The 15,078-nt window shown below is 46.8% G+C and overlaps 1 protein-coding gene across 1 annotated transcript in view; it reads right to left on the bottom strand.

The window, feature by feature from the left end:
* The window catches only part of MEX3C (mex-3 RNA binding family member C), a 26,882-nt gene extending 11,804 nt beyond the window's left edge, over window positions 1–15,078 (bottom strand). The window contains exon 1 of the mRNA XM_080371603.1: window positions 13,608–15,078. Coding sequence (XP_080227729.1) covers window positions 13,608–14,274 — 667 coding nt within the window. The 5' untranslated portion in view covers window positions 14,275–15,078. The remainder of the gene's footprint in view (window positions 1–13,607) is intronic.

Genomic DNA, 15,078 nt, shown 5'->3' with positions numbered 1-15,078 from the left:
AAATTATTGATTTACTGAGAACTCTTCATTTGCTTCCTGTTAGCAATAAATGTTATTTAAACCTTACTCTTCCCTGTGGGATGAAGGAGCTACTCCTTGAACTGTCAAGTAGGAGTTCAAGCGGTTTGTTGCATGCAAATAAGGCTTGCTATGTGATGTTATGTGCCTACGTGGAATTTCTCTCGTTACCTGGGTAAACACAGTCTGAAAGAGAAGCACAAACTTAGCGGAACATTTGTCTCTGGTTTTTGGGGACTGAATTATAAAGTTTGCCAGGACACGGCGGTGGCAGGCTCTTTTCTTAGATGCTTACGGTGTTTTGGCGTGGTGCATACAGAAACACCTTCTACCCATCACAGGACCAGAACAGCAGGTAGCGCAAAATTAAGACACGCAAGCAGGTCCGTGACCTGCAAGAGAGCCTACTGGACTCAGTCTTAACTGAATTTCACCTATATTAAAACCAATTCAAAAGCACATCACCCTAAATGTCATTTTATAGCAAACCTCATCTTGAAATAACTGTAAGCAACATTTGCAGATCAAGTGCTTTTAAGCATCATTTCACTTGCAGAGTGAAATTTGTTCCCATTTTTCTCATTTACTTGAAGTACCTCATGTCTGGGTCCACAAAATAGTCTCTCAAAATAGCGTTGTGTCAGTCCCTCACACCCAAGTACCACTAGCAATAATTTTACAGTTCAAAGGCCAAAGATGCACTTTAGTCAGGACTATCTAGTAACAGAAAAAAAAAGCAAATACACAGATGCAAGCTGGAATAGAGGGAAGGAAGGGTTGCTTGTTGCAGGGCCCCTGCACACAGCAAGGAAAAAAGCTGAACACAACAGCCCTTTGTTTCCCGGACACAGCTGGAGAGGAAGTTCATCATCTTCAACAGCTCGTCAGGAGGGCTCTCAGAGGCCGTACCTCCACCAGAAAGCGCACGGAGGACCACGGGAGGGCTCCTGCAAGGCCAGGAGCGAGGCACAGGCAGATCTGCACAAAGAGGGGGACGCAGACCCAGGAGCCCCACAAGTAGTTTGGCAAGAGCAGCAAGTATCTGCAGGGGAGAACAAACCCATGAGCCTCAACCTCCCAGGACAGCCCGCTGAGAAGGGCATTAGTGCTCTAGCAGATAAAAGAGGGGAAAAAACACAGACGTGAAGTAGCAAAGCAGAGAGCCTTTGAAGCCGTGCCATTTCCCTGCTCGTAACAGACAGCAGCACCTCGCTTTGGCAATTTGCCTTTACTCTCTCCACCTCTTTGTTTGCGTTTTTTCCTCTTAAGTACATCTGCTCACCCGCTCTGCTTCCCATTCCTCCACAGTTACTCAGAAAAGATGGTGGGCTCAAACCTTAAACCCGTAAGGATCCCTAAAATGGTGCTGCTGACGTTTTCACACCCATCAAGCCCTCTTTACTGGAAGACCTGAAACCAAAGTCAGTCTCCTGGTGTGTATTAATTATTTTCCAATTTACACGACTTATTTTCATTTACTCCACCCCACCCAAGTATATATCCTTAGTTCCTAAAAACTACTGAGGCAGCATTTAAATACCAGGAGCATCTAGCACAAGACACACGTGTATTAACAGCTATATAATTCTTTTCCATATGCCACAGTTCAGAGCCTACTTTATTCTAGATTCTGAAGCGCCTTAGCAATTCTTACAGTTTACATTTTAGACCAGATTTTCCCGATCTTTTAGAAGCCCAGATCAAGTAAAAAATCTGCACCTTCAGCTCCATTCCCCAACGTGAGCTGCAACTCCCAGAGACTGCTTTGCCAGAGCCACATTTCCAACATTTCCAAAGCACTCTGGTGCGAAGAAAAGCCTTCTCGCCTTTCTTCCTCAGGCTGCTGAATGATGCAGACCAAGGTGGGCAGAGCTTTTCTTTTAAGGCATGAGTCACATACCTAGAAAGCAGGGGCCGAACGCTGCCTCAACTCCCTGCAGTGGCAGAACAAGACTTTTCAGCATTGGAAAGATGGCTTCAATGGAAAGCCGACTCCGCAGACCATCAAGGTCAACCCTCAAACTTGATCTGAAGTTAGGAAGAACTGAAGAAAGTCACCACATACAAAACCCAACATTTCTGAATGAGTCAGTCAATACCCACTGGGTTTTGTCTGCAAGGAGTGCTGGAAAACCCCGCAACAGCCAGTCATGTCAAAACGCAAGGTCAGTAGCCCATTCTACCACCTCTGAAGGATGATCTTTCTATTTGCTTTCACCCAGCTGCTCTGGCTTCCCACCCTCCTCCATTAGTCACTACACTGAGGCAATGATACAAAGCACAGCTGATCCCATCCCCTCTCCAACAACTCACAGCAACCAGAGGCACTGTGGCCACAATGACACAAGGTCGGTCAGCTATGAAGTCACGTGGCCAAAGGATGAATCAAGAAGTTTCCCAATCCCCTGAGCTAAGTAATCACAGAAAGACAAAGGGGGAAAAACCAAAACATACCGCCCCACACTTTTGTAATAAATCATCAGATCATTGTATCCAAGATTCTGAAATACACAGATTAAAAAAAGCCTGAAAAGAGGACTTCTAGACTGGGAACTCAATATAATCAAACCTTTCAACGTAATTTTAGTTTTGGTATGATAATGGAAGTTATTCAGTACAAGTTATCATACTTGGCTCAGCAGCATAAGCACTCCTAAGCAGCATGCTCAGCCCTAAGTACATACTGACATAGTTGATGCAAACCCCTTTAGTTTTGCTTTTGTTTAGGTAAAGATTTAGTGCTTGCAAAGCTTTAGTACTTGCCTGCCCAGGCACCCGAGGAGGAGCTGAGCCTGTACCAAGCCCTGCACGCAGCGTTCATCCTGTGCTGGCTGATTTGTATCGTTCTTCTCAAGCCTCCTCCCCATTTTTCCCTTAAGAGGATTATCTGACTGAACATTTTAAACACACTATGAACGTTATACTCCCCAGGAAACTTAAAGGTAGCTCTGAAGGAACAGTTTACCTCACACTGCTGATTTAAAATGATCACATACTTTCTTATTAAGAAAAGGTGACAGGGAGACAGATTATTTCTGGGCCCCCCCCGGAAGTGAGAGTGAAATGTAGCAGCCACAGCACCCGCAGTCCTTACCCATCGCAGCGCCAGCCAGCTCAGCCTTCACTCCGACTTTCACCTTTCATCATCACAAATGGGACAAGGTAAGTCAAACCCAGTCCCAGGCCACTTACTCCACGAGGGAAACTCCCTGGTGGTGCCGGCAGAGCCAAGTGACCTCAGCGGGAACACTGTGCACGCCTGCCTCGCGCCACGCCAGCCGGCCTGCTGCCATGGACCACCAGCAAAAGCATCCCCCTGACTCCTCTGCCCAGGAGAAATGGAACCTTCCTCTCCATTTCTTTCTTCTGCTGAATTCATCCCAGTGCCACACACTGGGAATGGGACAAGGATTGATTGACAGATGAGGATCCTTTCGTTACATGGTCTCTTCCAATGGGAAGGGAGTCCTTCATGCTTCTCAGTACCAATATTAGCAAAATGCAGCCTGTCAAAGCAGAGAAGCAGGGACACACACTTCATACCCACGTCCCTCCTCCAGCTCTTGCCAAACACTGTGAAACTGGGCTTCAGGCATGCACAGGAACCCAAACCTTCTTACCATCACGTCTGTTTAACCTTGCCTCCTCAATTACATAGGGCTTTAGGAAAAAAAATCCTGAAAAAAAAGAAAAAGAAGTTTACCTAAATAGAAACCCAAAGGGCACAATGGGTAAAAATTCAGTGTGCAGCCCCTGTGAACCACAGTCAATTGATGATACCAGTTTGTTCTCCTCCCCTGCTCCTGCCGAGTACCTAGCTAAGGGGATCGAAACAAGAGAACCTCCTGAAGCTCCTTAGACACACAAGCCCTGTGGGAAGCCACGGGTACCGCCTGGACTGTCAGAGCAGCGAGCAGGGTGAAGCTGCATTAGCCCCAACTCCTCTCTGACGCAGAAGGCAGGGCTGATGAGCAGCCCCGACCAAACCTGGCATCCTCCAACTTGGCCCCAGAGCAACCGCAGGCAAAGCGGAGATCTCGCAGATAGGCCTCCGCAGCTCGTCAGCACTAAAGACAAAGCCCTAGTTCACAGGAACATATTTTTCAGTAGCTTTGCCGTTATCTGAAGAAAGGCAATACTGTATTACAGCCTCCACTCTGCATACAGTCTTCAGCACCCTAACCACCGATTTTGCAATATGCTGACACCACGCAAGGAGGCAGCGACAGAATAATTAGTGGCATCGACCTGGAACCACAAGTTGCTGGTAGAACCGTGACTAATTCCTTGCCTAGAAAGTAAGGGCAGGGTCTGGGAAGTCCCCGCAGGGGATGGCACAGCGGTGCCAGGCCGGCCAATGTGAGGGGGGACTGCACAGGGATTTGTTTTCTCTGAACCTGCAACTGTTGTGTACGGACAGAGCTTTAAAAGTAGAGCCTGTTAAGCTGGCACAGCCCTTATTTCATTGCTAAGTTGCCACAAGCTTTTAATTGGAAAGTGAGAACTCCTGCAGCTAAGGTAAGGAAGATTTGCAGAGACTGAAACACTGGGTGTACCAGAAAGCAAACAGCTGCTGGGTCTGCCGAGCATAACACTGCCCACCTGATTAACAAACAAAGAAAAATTAATCTACTTCATTAAGAATGACTGCCATACGTGTTTTTCAGCAGAGCTGTTTCATTCCCACGGGTGGTACAAGCTGCATTCTTTTGCTTAAACACTGAATGCTCCCTCTCAGATGTGACATGGCTAAAAACGTCTATCCGGTTTGTGATCATACAATATATGCCCCACTTACTAAGCAGAGATGAAGCTGCATTGGACAGAAAATAAAATCCTATTCCAAGTTGTTTAATGATTAAGCCTCCTTAAGCAGGCTGGCTACCCAAGAAAATTACGACCAGAACATTTCTTGCACTCCACTAGGTTATTAAAAGTCATACGACATATACTACCTGTTGTCTGGTCAGTTGATGGACAACTCTGGCCAGTTGATGGTTCACCTTTCGCCTAAGATCAATTGAATCATCTCACACCTTGTTTTAATTCATGGACTGGAGAACTTCAGCTCCCAACAATACTGTTTTTTCAACTGGCTGTTGAACATAGCTAGTGGATTAAAGGAAGACAAAGAAAGTAATTTCTCCACACTTGCAAAAGATGATGATCTGTACAAAAACCTAGATCTATGTACTCAGGCAGCTATTTATCAGCTATTACTTATTTATTCTTTTCATTTTTGATTTTAGGAATGAAGGATGTAAAAATATCGCTTCTAAACTTTGTTTTTGAACAATTTTAGGAGACAGGCTAAACCTGGGTAACAATTATCAAACAATTTTTTGAATGCAAGTTCTCATTTATTTTTATGCAGCTTTCCATACAGCAAGTTGCAGAAGGTAAACTGAGAGACACCTCACCGCAGAGCACAGCATCCATCCTGAAGACAGGACTAGACCAAGCACCAACGGCTTTAATGGCTCCCCATTAGCATTCTATAGCGCAGATAATAGTCTGATCACTATTTGGGTTAATTAGACAGTAAGATTAGGGCTCCCCTGTGACAACTAGACATGGTACACGCCAGAGAGCTAACAAATACGAGTACACCATGAGACAGGAGCAGCTTGCAGCTGGGATTTGCTCAGGCTCACGGGGCAGGCTGCTGGCAGGTTTGGAAACAGGAGGTGACAGTCTCCAAAGAAGAGAGCAGGCTAACTGCTTAAATGGGCACACAGACATGGACAGATTTTAAGGAACAGCTGTTTTGTTCACCACCTCACAAACCAAAGCGATCTCCTCCTCCCTGGTGGTACCCGAAACAAAGTCCCTTGGAGATGTCCGCATGAAACACACAAGTAGAGTCGTGAGATTAACATCCCTGGGCAAAGGCTCTTCCTGCAGGCTACCCAAGCGCTAGTATGTGCTCCTGCTCTTCATTGGGTTGCATTTTTTAGAGGACATTTCCTATTTAGCACAGTAAGGATGCCTCCTTGTAATGAGAACCCACCAAGCAGAGCTTCTTCCCAAATTTACAGTCCAAAATGTGATATGGATATCATTGCAACCCAAAACTTGGGAACAAAGTTCTGGCTTTCTGCACTGGAGTGTGGCTGTATTAATGGTTGCAGACAACGACTGTACCTCAGAAGTGCTGTACCTTGGTAATGACCATCTTTCACTTCTAACTGTAATGACACCACAATAAGTAATGCTACAAGTAGGCACATTAGGGACATTAGTGTAGAGGAGAAAGAGAAACTCAAATGACAGCCACTCTGATAAAGTTACTCTAAGAGAAGGAAAGAAGACATACAGGTCTCTCACTAAAAAATAAAAATTAGAGCATTTTATACCAAAGACATTTTTCCCTACCTCCTGAACCCATCATTAACTTACCACTGCAATCAAAGGCTTTTAGTTACACTGCAGTTACCAAACCCCCATGCCTGCCTGTGGAACATTTCAATATGACTCACGCTATATATAGCGACCGAGACTGCTCCCATTATAATTCCATCACACTTACCCATTTTTGGGGAGCAACTGACCACTTAGCATTTGAACATGTAAAAAATACGAAGCGACGTAAGAGGAGAACATGACTTTCCTACTTGTCATCATCCAGCTGGGTTTTTAGGCTAGATACTTTCCAGACCTGCACTTCAAGTCTGAACACACCAGGCCCCGCAGCCACATGGGCTCGCTTAGGTACCGGGAAGCAGGACAACCTGGAGATCCAACAATTGAGAGCCAAGGAATCACAGTCAACTACTTGGCTGTGCCAGACCACAGGGAGCAGGATTTTGTCTGGCCCTATTGCTGCCAAGCTAACAGGTGGGAAGAGGTCAGCTTTAAGTGTCTCCAATGATGCTGAGGAAGCTTCCCAAGATAGTTTGTGAACTCTCAGGGACACTTCCCTTTTCTGGGAAACAAAAGCCCTGGCTACAGAACCACACAGAAACTCTTTACTGAGGATTTCTTAGTTATGCATCAATTTATCAATCCTGTACAGAATGAAGTAGTCAGTCTGCACACTGTTTCTTTTCTCTGTCAGGCTGGGACAATCTATCAAATCAGCAATCTTACCGGCAGAGGAATATTCCAATTCCCAAGACAGACTGCAACTCAGTAAACAAGTTACACTCTGCAAAAGAGCTAGAGGGCAGCAACTTATATTATTAATTACTTGCACTACTGCAGCACCAGGCCCATGGCAGCAGCTGCTGAGCATAATTAGAAAGATTCAGTACTAGAAAAGCAATCATTATGAGAGAGAGTTACATCCAGGCAGCTACAGGAAAACAGTTGTTTCCATTAGGAACACTCATCTAGTGAATATAACAGATTGGTGCAAGCAACAGGACTGGGAAAGCTGACCTGCCAAAGGAGGCTACTAAAAGGGACCACCACTCAACACGCCACACAGCGTGCCACGATGGCCAGTAAAAGGAAGATTGCAAAAAACCTATGCAAATCTTCACCTGCACCCAATCCTCGATTCAAAACTGCTGTGACACCCGTTTTTTCACACACAAAAATCCTACAGTATATTGTAAAATGAACTAGAATGTAAAGAGTAAGAGATACTGTGTTGTTGTTCAAAGGAGCAGCAGAGAACTCTGTGCAGGCTGCAGAGCTACCGACTCATACCAGTGAAGGAAACTCAGATCTCAGACGTTGGAGAGATCTCATGAACTTAAAGGAATACCTGCAAGAGAGAGAAAAGGAAGACATTCTTAAAGAGTAACTGAAATTTGAAACAAATGCTTGATTTAGAGCTTTTTGGTCTTGCCTTTGATTAAATAATAATTTAAAAAAATTATGTTCTAGTGCTCAGCAGCCTTTTTTTCTTACAGCAAGTTTGCAACCCTACTCCTGTTAAATTTTTTTGCCTGCAATGGGGAATTGGCTCTGTGGGGTGGAGATATTGCATGAAAAACAAATTCAAGATCTCTGAGATGTCCAACACTTCATTTAGAACAAAGCTTCTCTTCCAGAAATTCAGACCACAGTGCACCAGAAGAGAGAGCAGCATGAGCTAAGACAGGGAAACACACAGTATCTGCTGACTTTAACAGCTTAAAAAAAACATTCATCACTGTTTTCTCATGCCACAGACAGGTTAGCCCAGTGCAGCTCGGAAGCACGTTAATCATGATTTCTTTTGTATGCGTATGTCATAAACTTTACAAAACCCATACTCTTTCAGAACACAGCTATTTTACAAGAAAAACAATAAGGACCAGAGGCTTAGAAACTGCATTTTACCTTGCAGTATTTATATTATTTTAATTTCAGCTTCATAAAAAAAAATCTTACTTATGCAGGTATTCATATGTTAAAATCTACAGAATTTCTGGCAGACTACAAAAGAGAAAAAAATATCTCCATCATGCACTGTTTGGTGTGCTTCCCACCCAACAAGCCAGACAAGAGCAGCATTTATGACTGAGGATTTATGATCCCAGCTGGAGAACCTGCACCCTTCTGACACTTTGCAACTCGAGTTGGAACTTTGCATAGCACAAATGACAAATAGCAGAACTGAAATGATGTTTGTCACACAGTACCAGAGCAATAAACCACCGAAACTTCAGCAGTGACTGCAGACTGTGCCAGGCCACGGTATGCTCATGTTCCTGGAGTTCCAGGCTCTAAAAATGACAAGACTTCCAACTTCTTAGAAAAACAGCTTTTATAATGGATTTCAACAAATGCCTCAAGTTTTCTTTCAGTCTTTAGAACAAGCCATTTAATACAGCATTTATTAACCTGCTTGTTATAGAAGACGCAAAAAAAAATAGTAATCTGAAGTTTAACTGCCTTTTCAGCTTTCACTTAAAATAAGTCAGCTGAACCTGTGGTCTTTGTGGCAATCAGCTGACACCAAGATACATGATGACTTCACTCACACAAATTAAACTTATTCATGAGAGTGGAAATCTTAGAGCATCCAGTTTTAAAAAACAACAATATGCAACTCAGACTAGTTAACTATGCTCATGCTGACTACTTCTTACAGGTCAGGAATTAATAACCAGTCACGGCTACATAAGTATTGTCAGTAATTCAGTAACATTATCACAACCCACCGAGACATAAAACCAGACATACAGTTCTTTCTGAAAGGACTATAATTATCTCACCATAGGACATTTATGTACTGTACTCAGCTAACACAAGTATTTGCTCCAGGATTGTTTTAACACTGTTTCCACTCCCCGAGAGCAATAGCTATTGTTTTTATTTGGCTGTTCATCTCTGCCAGATAGTTATCGGCTACCAACAACTTAATAAGAATTTGTTTTGTTGTTTCAACTTACAGGACTATTTTAAGCAAAGTAATATTTTGCCCACATTCAAAAGCAAAGAGCAAAAAGGAGCCCAAGATCATTAAATATGCATAAAAATGTTATTTTAGTTGCAAGGCTGTCTCATGCACAGCAGTTTTGTCATTATCGATTTAATCAGTGAAATAGGATGATATCATTCCTCCTCCTCTTACTCATCTGGGGTTTGGAGACCGCCCTGCCCGTTTCAAGTTCTGCAGCCATCATCCAAACTATGTGTACTGAAGGAAGAGAAACATCACGCTTACAGTTAAGTAGCTTCAACTCGAGCGATGTCTTAGACAAGAACAGTATTGTCAGCTTCATCAAGGATATAAACACTTGGGAAATCTCGTTACTTGGACAGTCACAATGCTGGAACACATTAGCAAATATATTCCAGCAATCATTATCTGAAGGCAGTTAATACACTCAGGGATGCAGCATCTCCCTACAGGACAGACTTTTGTCCCTTCCAGCATCTCTCAAGTTTTCTGTTCATGTCTTCAGACACCACCCCTCTCTCGTGCATTATTCAAAAGAGCTTTTAGTGTTTAAACATGTCTTTTTTTTAGCATAAAGAGAGTAGTGGGGAGCACTAAAGACTCCAGTGAAACTTGTCAAATCCTTCTCAATGCCCACCAAGCCATGGCAGGACTACTACAGAAAACCACCATCACCAACTTTATGTATGGGAAACAGTTTTCAGGTGATCCACTGCAGACTTTCACAAGTCCTTCACGTGCTTTAGAGATTAAAAAAAAGATAGAATCTTCCAAGTTAGACCGCCACAAGTTTTTTTAAGTCTGGATACACACTTATATAATTTTGGGTATACTCCCTATGCCAGCTTTTCTCAGTCAAACAAGGTCACCTCCTCAGCAATGCAGCTTTCTTGCTACCACTTCTCAAAAGCACTTTCTCCAACTTTTTTTTCTTTTTTAATCCAATGCAACTTTGCGCATGCAGGATTTTCTAGCTGCTGACAGCAAAGGAAATCACTTTTCTGATCAGCATGATGACTGGCCAACTTACTGAAGGTTGGATTCAACAGCTAGTTCAAATCCATACAGGAAGCCTGTACAATGCCATGAATGGAATCTAGTTTTCCTGGCTTCCAGTCACATGCCTTTAGAAAAATAAAAGGATACAAATATCTCCTCCTTTGTTGCTCACCTTTGAGATTCTTCCACTTCAAAGACTACAAAGAATTATATTACACTACGCCAACCACTGTCCGTCAGCTTAATTTTGGAGGGTACAAGTGGAATAAAAAAAAATGTTGAGAACATCTAAGGTTCAAAAAACACCCAACAACAAAAATAAGCACAGGAAACTCACCAGGTTTCAGAAATACTACAGAACTTTTTTTTTTTTAATTTAAGAAGGAATTCCTACAAGTCATTAAAAGAAAATCCTACTTAAGCCTTTTCTAGTGATACAAAAGCTTCCAGCAGCAACACACTGAACTACTGCCACAATAACTAACCCAGCAGCCTCCAACGTAGCTTCACAAGGAAACAGTCAACCACAAAGTACATTTCAGGCACTTCACACCTTCCAAAGCTGCAACATCCCACATCTGTGCACAGCTACCAGCACAGATTCGGCAAGAGCATCTACCCACATGGGAACCTGCAACATAGTGACCTTGAGCGGGGCTGTGGGCGCACCACTTCACCACCTAAGTGCTATATTTATTTCCGAAGCTTGCACATAATTGAAAAAAGTGTTACATGCAAGCACTGTCAAGGTTTTTGCTTGTCTACAGCTCTCTTAGGAATTGGGGGCTCCTTCAGTCTGATACTGTGTCTAGAAATTCTCTTCCTCCATGCAAAAAAATTAAATTTGGATAAAGAATACTATGGAATTCTTGTTATCATTACTCTTTCAATTAGGGGGTTAGGACTTACAATAAACATGTTTTCAGACACAGCCACGAGGCCTCCAGCAAAGCCTAGATCAAACTCAGCACTCATGGTATTTCAGAGCTGATGTTTTTGGGCCGCAGACATTTCAAGTTCTTTTTATACCTCACGAAGACAGCAACAGAAAGAATATAAACTTAATCTTCGTGAAAATCCATCAGAAGTAACATTCCAATTGCATCACCCTTACATAATTACATATTAAAGTATTACAGCATAGAGGAGCCTGGCATAAAACTTCAGCTGAATTTGTTCGAGACAGTGCAACCAGCTGGTTACGGTGCATGCTAGGAAGAGAATATGCAGCACCTTCATTTTTAGAGAGCAGAACAATCAGCAAAGGATGCAGCTTCAGCCAGCCTTGCTCAAAGCAGACCAAGCTGCACCACAGCTGACACCACTTTGCTGGGCTAGAGCACAGACACACACAAAGCAGGTGGGTGAGAGCACAAGAGCCTCTAGCCCATGCTGTCAGCCAGCACAGCTCTGGGCCATAAAAGGAGATGCAAGGACTAGTATTTCTAAGAAATCTGGCAAATATTTAATGGAACTAATACAAGTTATGCAAGTCAGTCGCTAAATGTTAAGTCTCCCTCAAATGAGACTTTTGGAGGACCTCCTTACGCAAAGCTTTTGGGCAAGTATATTTGGTAATGATTTTTTTAGTTCTCCCTCCACTCCTTCTGCTCCTTCCCCTTTTGTAACCCTAATTCTTTTTATGATACAATCCCTCCCCACAGAGGCTAAATATTTTATCACAAGCTAAATAGTGTGACATCAGATAAGAAATAAAAGCAGAAGCAGCAAATGAACTCTTCAGGAACAGCGAACCTATTTTTTATGCAAACTCCATTATCTTGTTTTTAAGGGACACAAGTACTGAAAAATACACAACTGAGAACAATCCTGATCTGGTGGAGAATAAACACAACAGCCTGACCAGTCCTTGAAGCCCAACAGTTTGTATTTCTCATTTAAAGGGCTGCAGCAATAACAGTTTTCAGTCCTGTTTTCCACCCCCCTGCACCCCGCCATCCCCAATGACATATGAGCAAAGACTCAAGACATTCAAACACTATTCTTGGAAAGATATTTTCTGCTTAGAAGGATGGACTTGTCTGCATCAGAGGAAGCTACCTGCCAATTTCTGCAGCACAGCTTTTGGTTCTCCTTTGACACACCCAACAAAAACCCCACCCTTGACTGCTAAAATCCTAAAATAAACACAGCAAGAGGAAAAAAGAAAAAAAGTCTGCCTAAGCATCAGTGTTCAGTGGGCATTTCAGTACCACATTGGTTTAGACTGATTTTTACCACTTCTTCCATATTCCAGGGAAAAAAGGAAACAAAAGCCACACTGATGTAGAGACTAGACAGCATAACCACTTGTTATCAGAGCTGATCAGCAAACGAGACACACCACCCCCAAACCAATAAAGAGTAACACACACACAAAAAAAAAAGGAAGAGGAAGAGAGTGGCAACTTCATTGTCTGCTTTTCCACACCTACACTCGACACTGCTCAGCACTTCTGATGCACAAAAAGTGCTTTTAATATTAGGTTCACTGCCAGAGAACTGGCGCAAAACATCATCTTTCTAACTCCTCCAAGCACTGCTCCCACAAGACCACATGAAAGGCCAAAAACGAACATGACATCACCGATATGACCTTATCCTAACGGCGTAACAGAGACCCAGGGAGTCTAGCAAGAGCAATCAACAGGAAGCCACAACCCCAGCAGAAAGACAAGAGCTTCCACCCAGAAGAGGGCTGCATGTGGCTCCTTTCTCCATCTCGCTGGCTCCAGAGGTCCCACTTTGCCTCAGTGTGCTCCATGGGAAGCTGTAGGAAGAGTGTCAGCCCAGAGCCTGCTCGGCCGGGCACGTTAAGAGGCCTTCAGCCCAAAGTCTCTGTAAAACACAGTCCAAAGTTCCTGGGGTGAAGCGTGGCTTCCTTCCGAAGGCCACAAGCTGAGCATCGCTGAGGACCAAAGCCTGTGCCAACACCTACCTGCCCACGGCCACACTACACACTGTTTTACAGCCAAAATTAACCATAAGCCAAGGTCTGAGCGAAGCCAGTGCTGGCTCTCGGCAGCTCCAGCAGGGCCGCCTGTCCCCGCTGGGGAAGCCGGGGTGTGGAAACGAGGTAGGCCCCAGGGCCACGAAGCTCCTACCGAGGTGAGGGGGCTCCCCTAGCCGCCTCCCCCCCAGGGGGTGCTGCGGCCAGTGGCCTGCCCCGAACCCCGGGGGCCGGGCAGCGGGCCCAGGCCTCGGCCCGGCCGCCCCCCCCCGGGGGTACCCCCCGCCCCGCTGCCCCACTCACCCTGGCGACCCACGATCTCGGCCACATGCTCGGAGCTGGGCACGGGCACGCACTCGGTGGTGTTGACGCTCTTTCGGCGCAGCAAGGCCGCCTGTTCGCCGTTGAGGCCCGCCGCTCCCACGCCGCCGCCGCCCAGGCCGCCGCCGTAGGCGTGGGACAGCATCGCCGCCATCATGCCCTGAGGATCGTCCGCCCCGCAGAGCACCCCCGCCACCTCCTGCGCATCGAAGGAGGACGAGAGCAGGACGGAGCCCAGCCTGGGCAGCAGCGGGAGCGGCTGGGAGGGCGAGGAGGACGAGGAGAGCAGCAGCAGCGCGGCCGGGTCCTCCTCCTCGTCCTCCCCCGCCAGCAGCTCCTCCTCCAGCTCCAGGTCTCCCTCGTCCCCCGCCGCCGCCGCCTCCTCCTCCGCCTCGCCAGGCCCCGACTCTCCGGAGGGATCAGGCAGCGGCACTAAGTCCGTCCGCCGCCGCCGGGCTTGCCGCCGGGCCGCCCCCACCTCTCCGCCGCCGGCAGCGGGCAGGCCGCAATCGCGGAGGCCGAGACCGGCTAGGCGCTGCTGGAGCAGCAGCAGCGGCGGGTGGTGCGAGGGGAGGCGCGGCGGTTCGGCGGGCTCGGCGGCGGGGGAGGCCGCGGCTGGGGAGGCCGCGGCGGTGCTGCCGCTCGGCATGGCGGGGGAGGCGGTGCGGGCCAGGGTTAGCGGCGCCGGGCCGCCATGCCGCGGCGGGCAGCGAGCGAGGCGGGCGCGGCCTGCGCACGGGGTCCGCGCTCTTCAGCGCGCCTTTTGTCCCATGGCGCTCCCCTCGGCGGCGGCCGCGGGCGGCGGCGGCGGCGGGGGCGGGGCGAGCAGGAGGAGGAGGAGGAGGAGGCGGTGCCGGCCCGCCCCGCGCTTGCCGCCCCGCCATTGGGCGGTGGAGCCGGTTCCTGGGCGGGGCCGAGGGGTGGGCGGGGCCTTTGGGTGTGGCGGGTGGAGGCCGTTACCCGCCCCCCTCAGGCCCCCAGGGAGGCTGCGCCTGGTCGGGGGCTGTGAGGGGGGCTGGGGGGGGGGGCGGGGTTCAACCCGCCCGCCTTGGTGAAACGGGGCGAGAACGAAAATACATTAAAAAAGAATCACAAAGCAAATGAAATCAAACCAGAAGTCATTGATAGATCCTCGTGTTTCGCTGGCCGCCTCCCCGCTGAGGTGAAGGCTCTGATACGAGTTACGGCCCTGCGATTTTTCATGGCTTAGTGTCCGTACGAGTCGTAGGTGAAAATTGTCAGGCAAAACATGAAGGAACTTGTTTGCAAATGTGATTGTGCTGGCAGGAAGATGTCAGGAATGAAATGGGACTTCTTGACAGTGTTCAAGGTTGCCCCTGGAATGGCGCGGTGGGCTCTGGGCCCCTCGCTCCCAGACAGAGCCTGAGGGGCTGGAGCGTGTCCAGAGCCGGGCAGGGGGCTGGGGAAGGGGCTGGGGCACAAGTGCTGTGGG

Source organism: Falco punctatus (assembly GCF_963210335.1).
Source record: "Falco punctatus genome assembly, chromosome: Z".
NCBI lineage: Eukaryota > Metazoa > Chordata > Aves > Falconiformes > Falconidae > Falco > Falco punctatus.
Note: the sequence above shows the minus strand (reverse complement) of the source record. Positions and strands in the feature narration are given on the sequence as shown.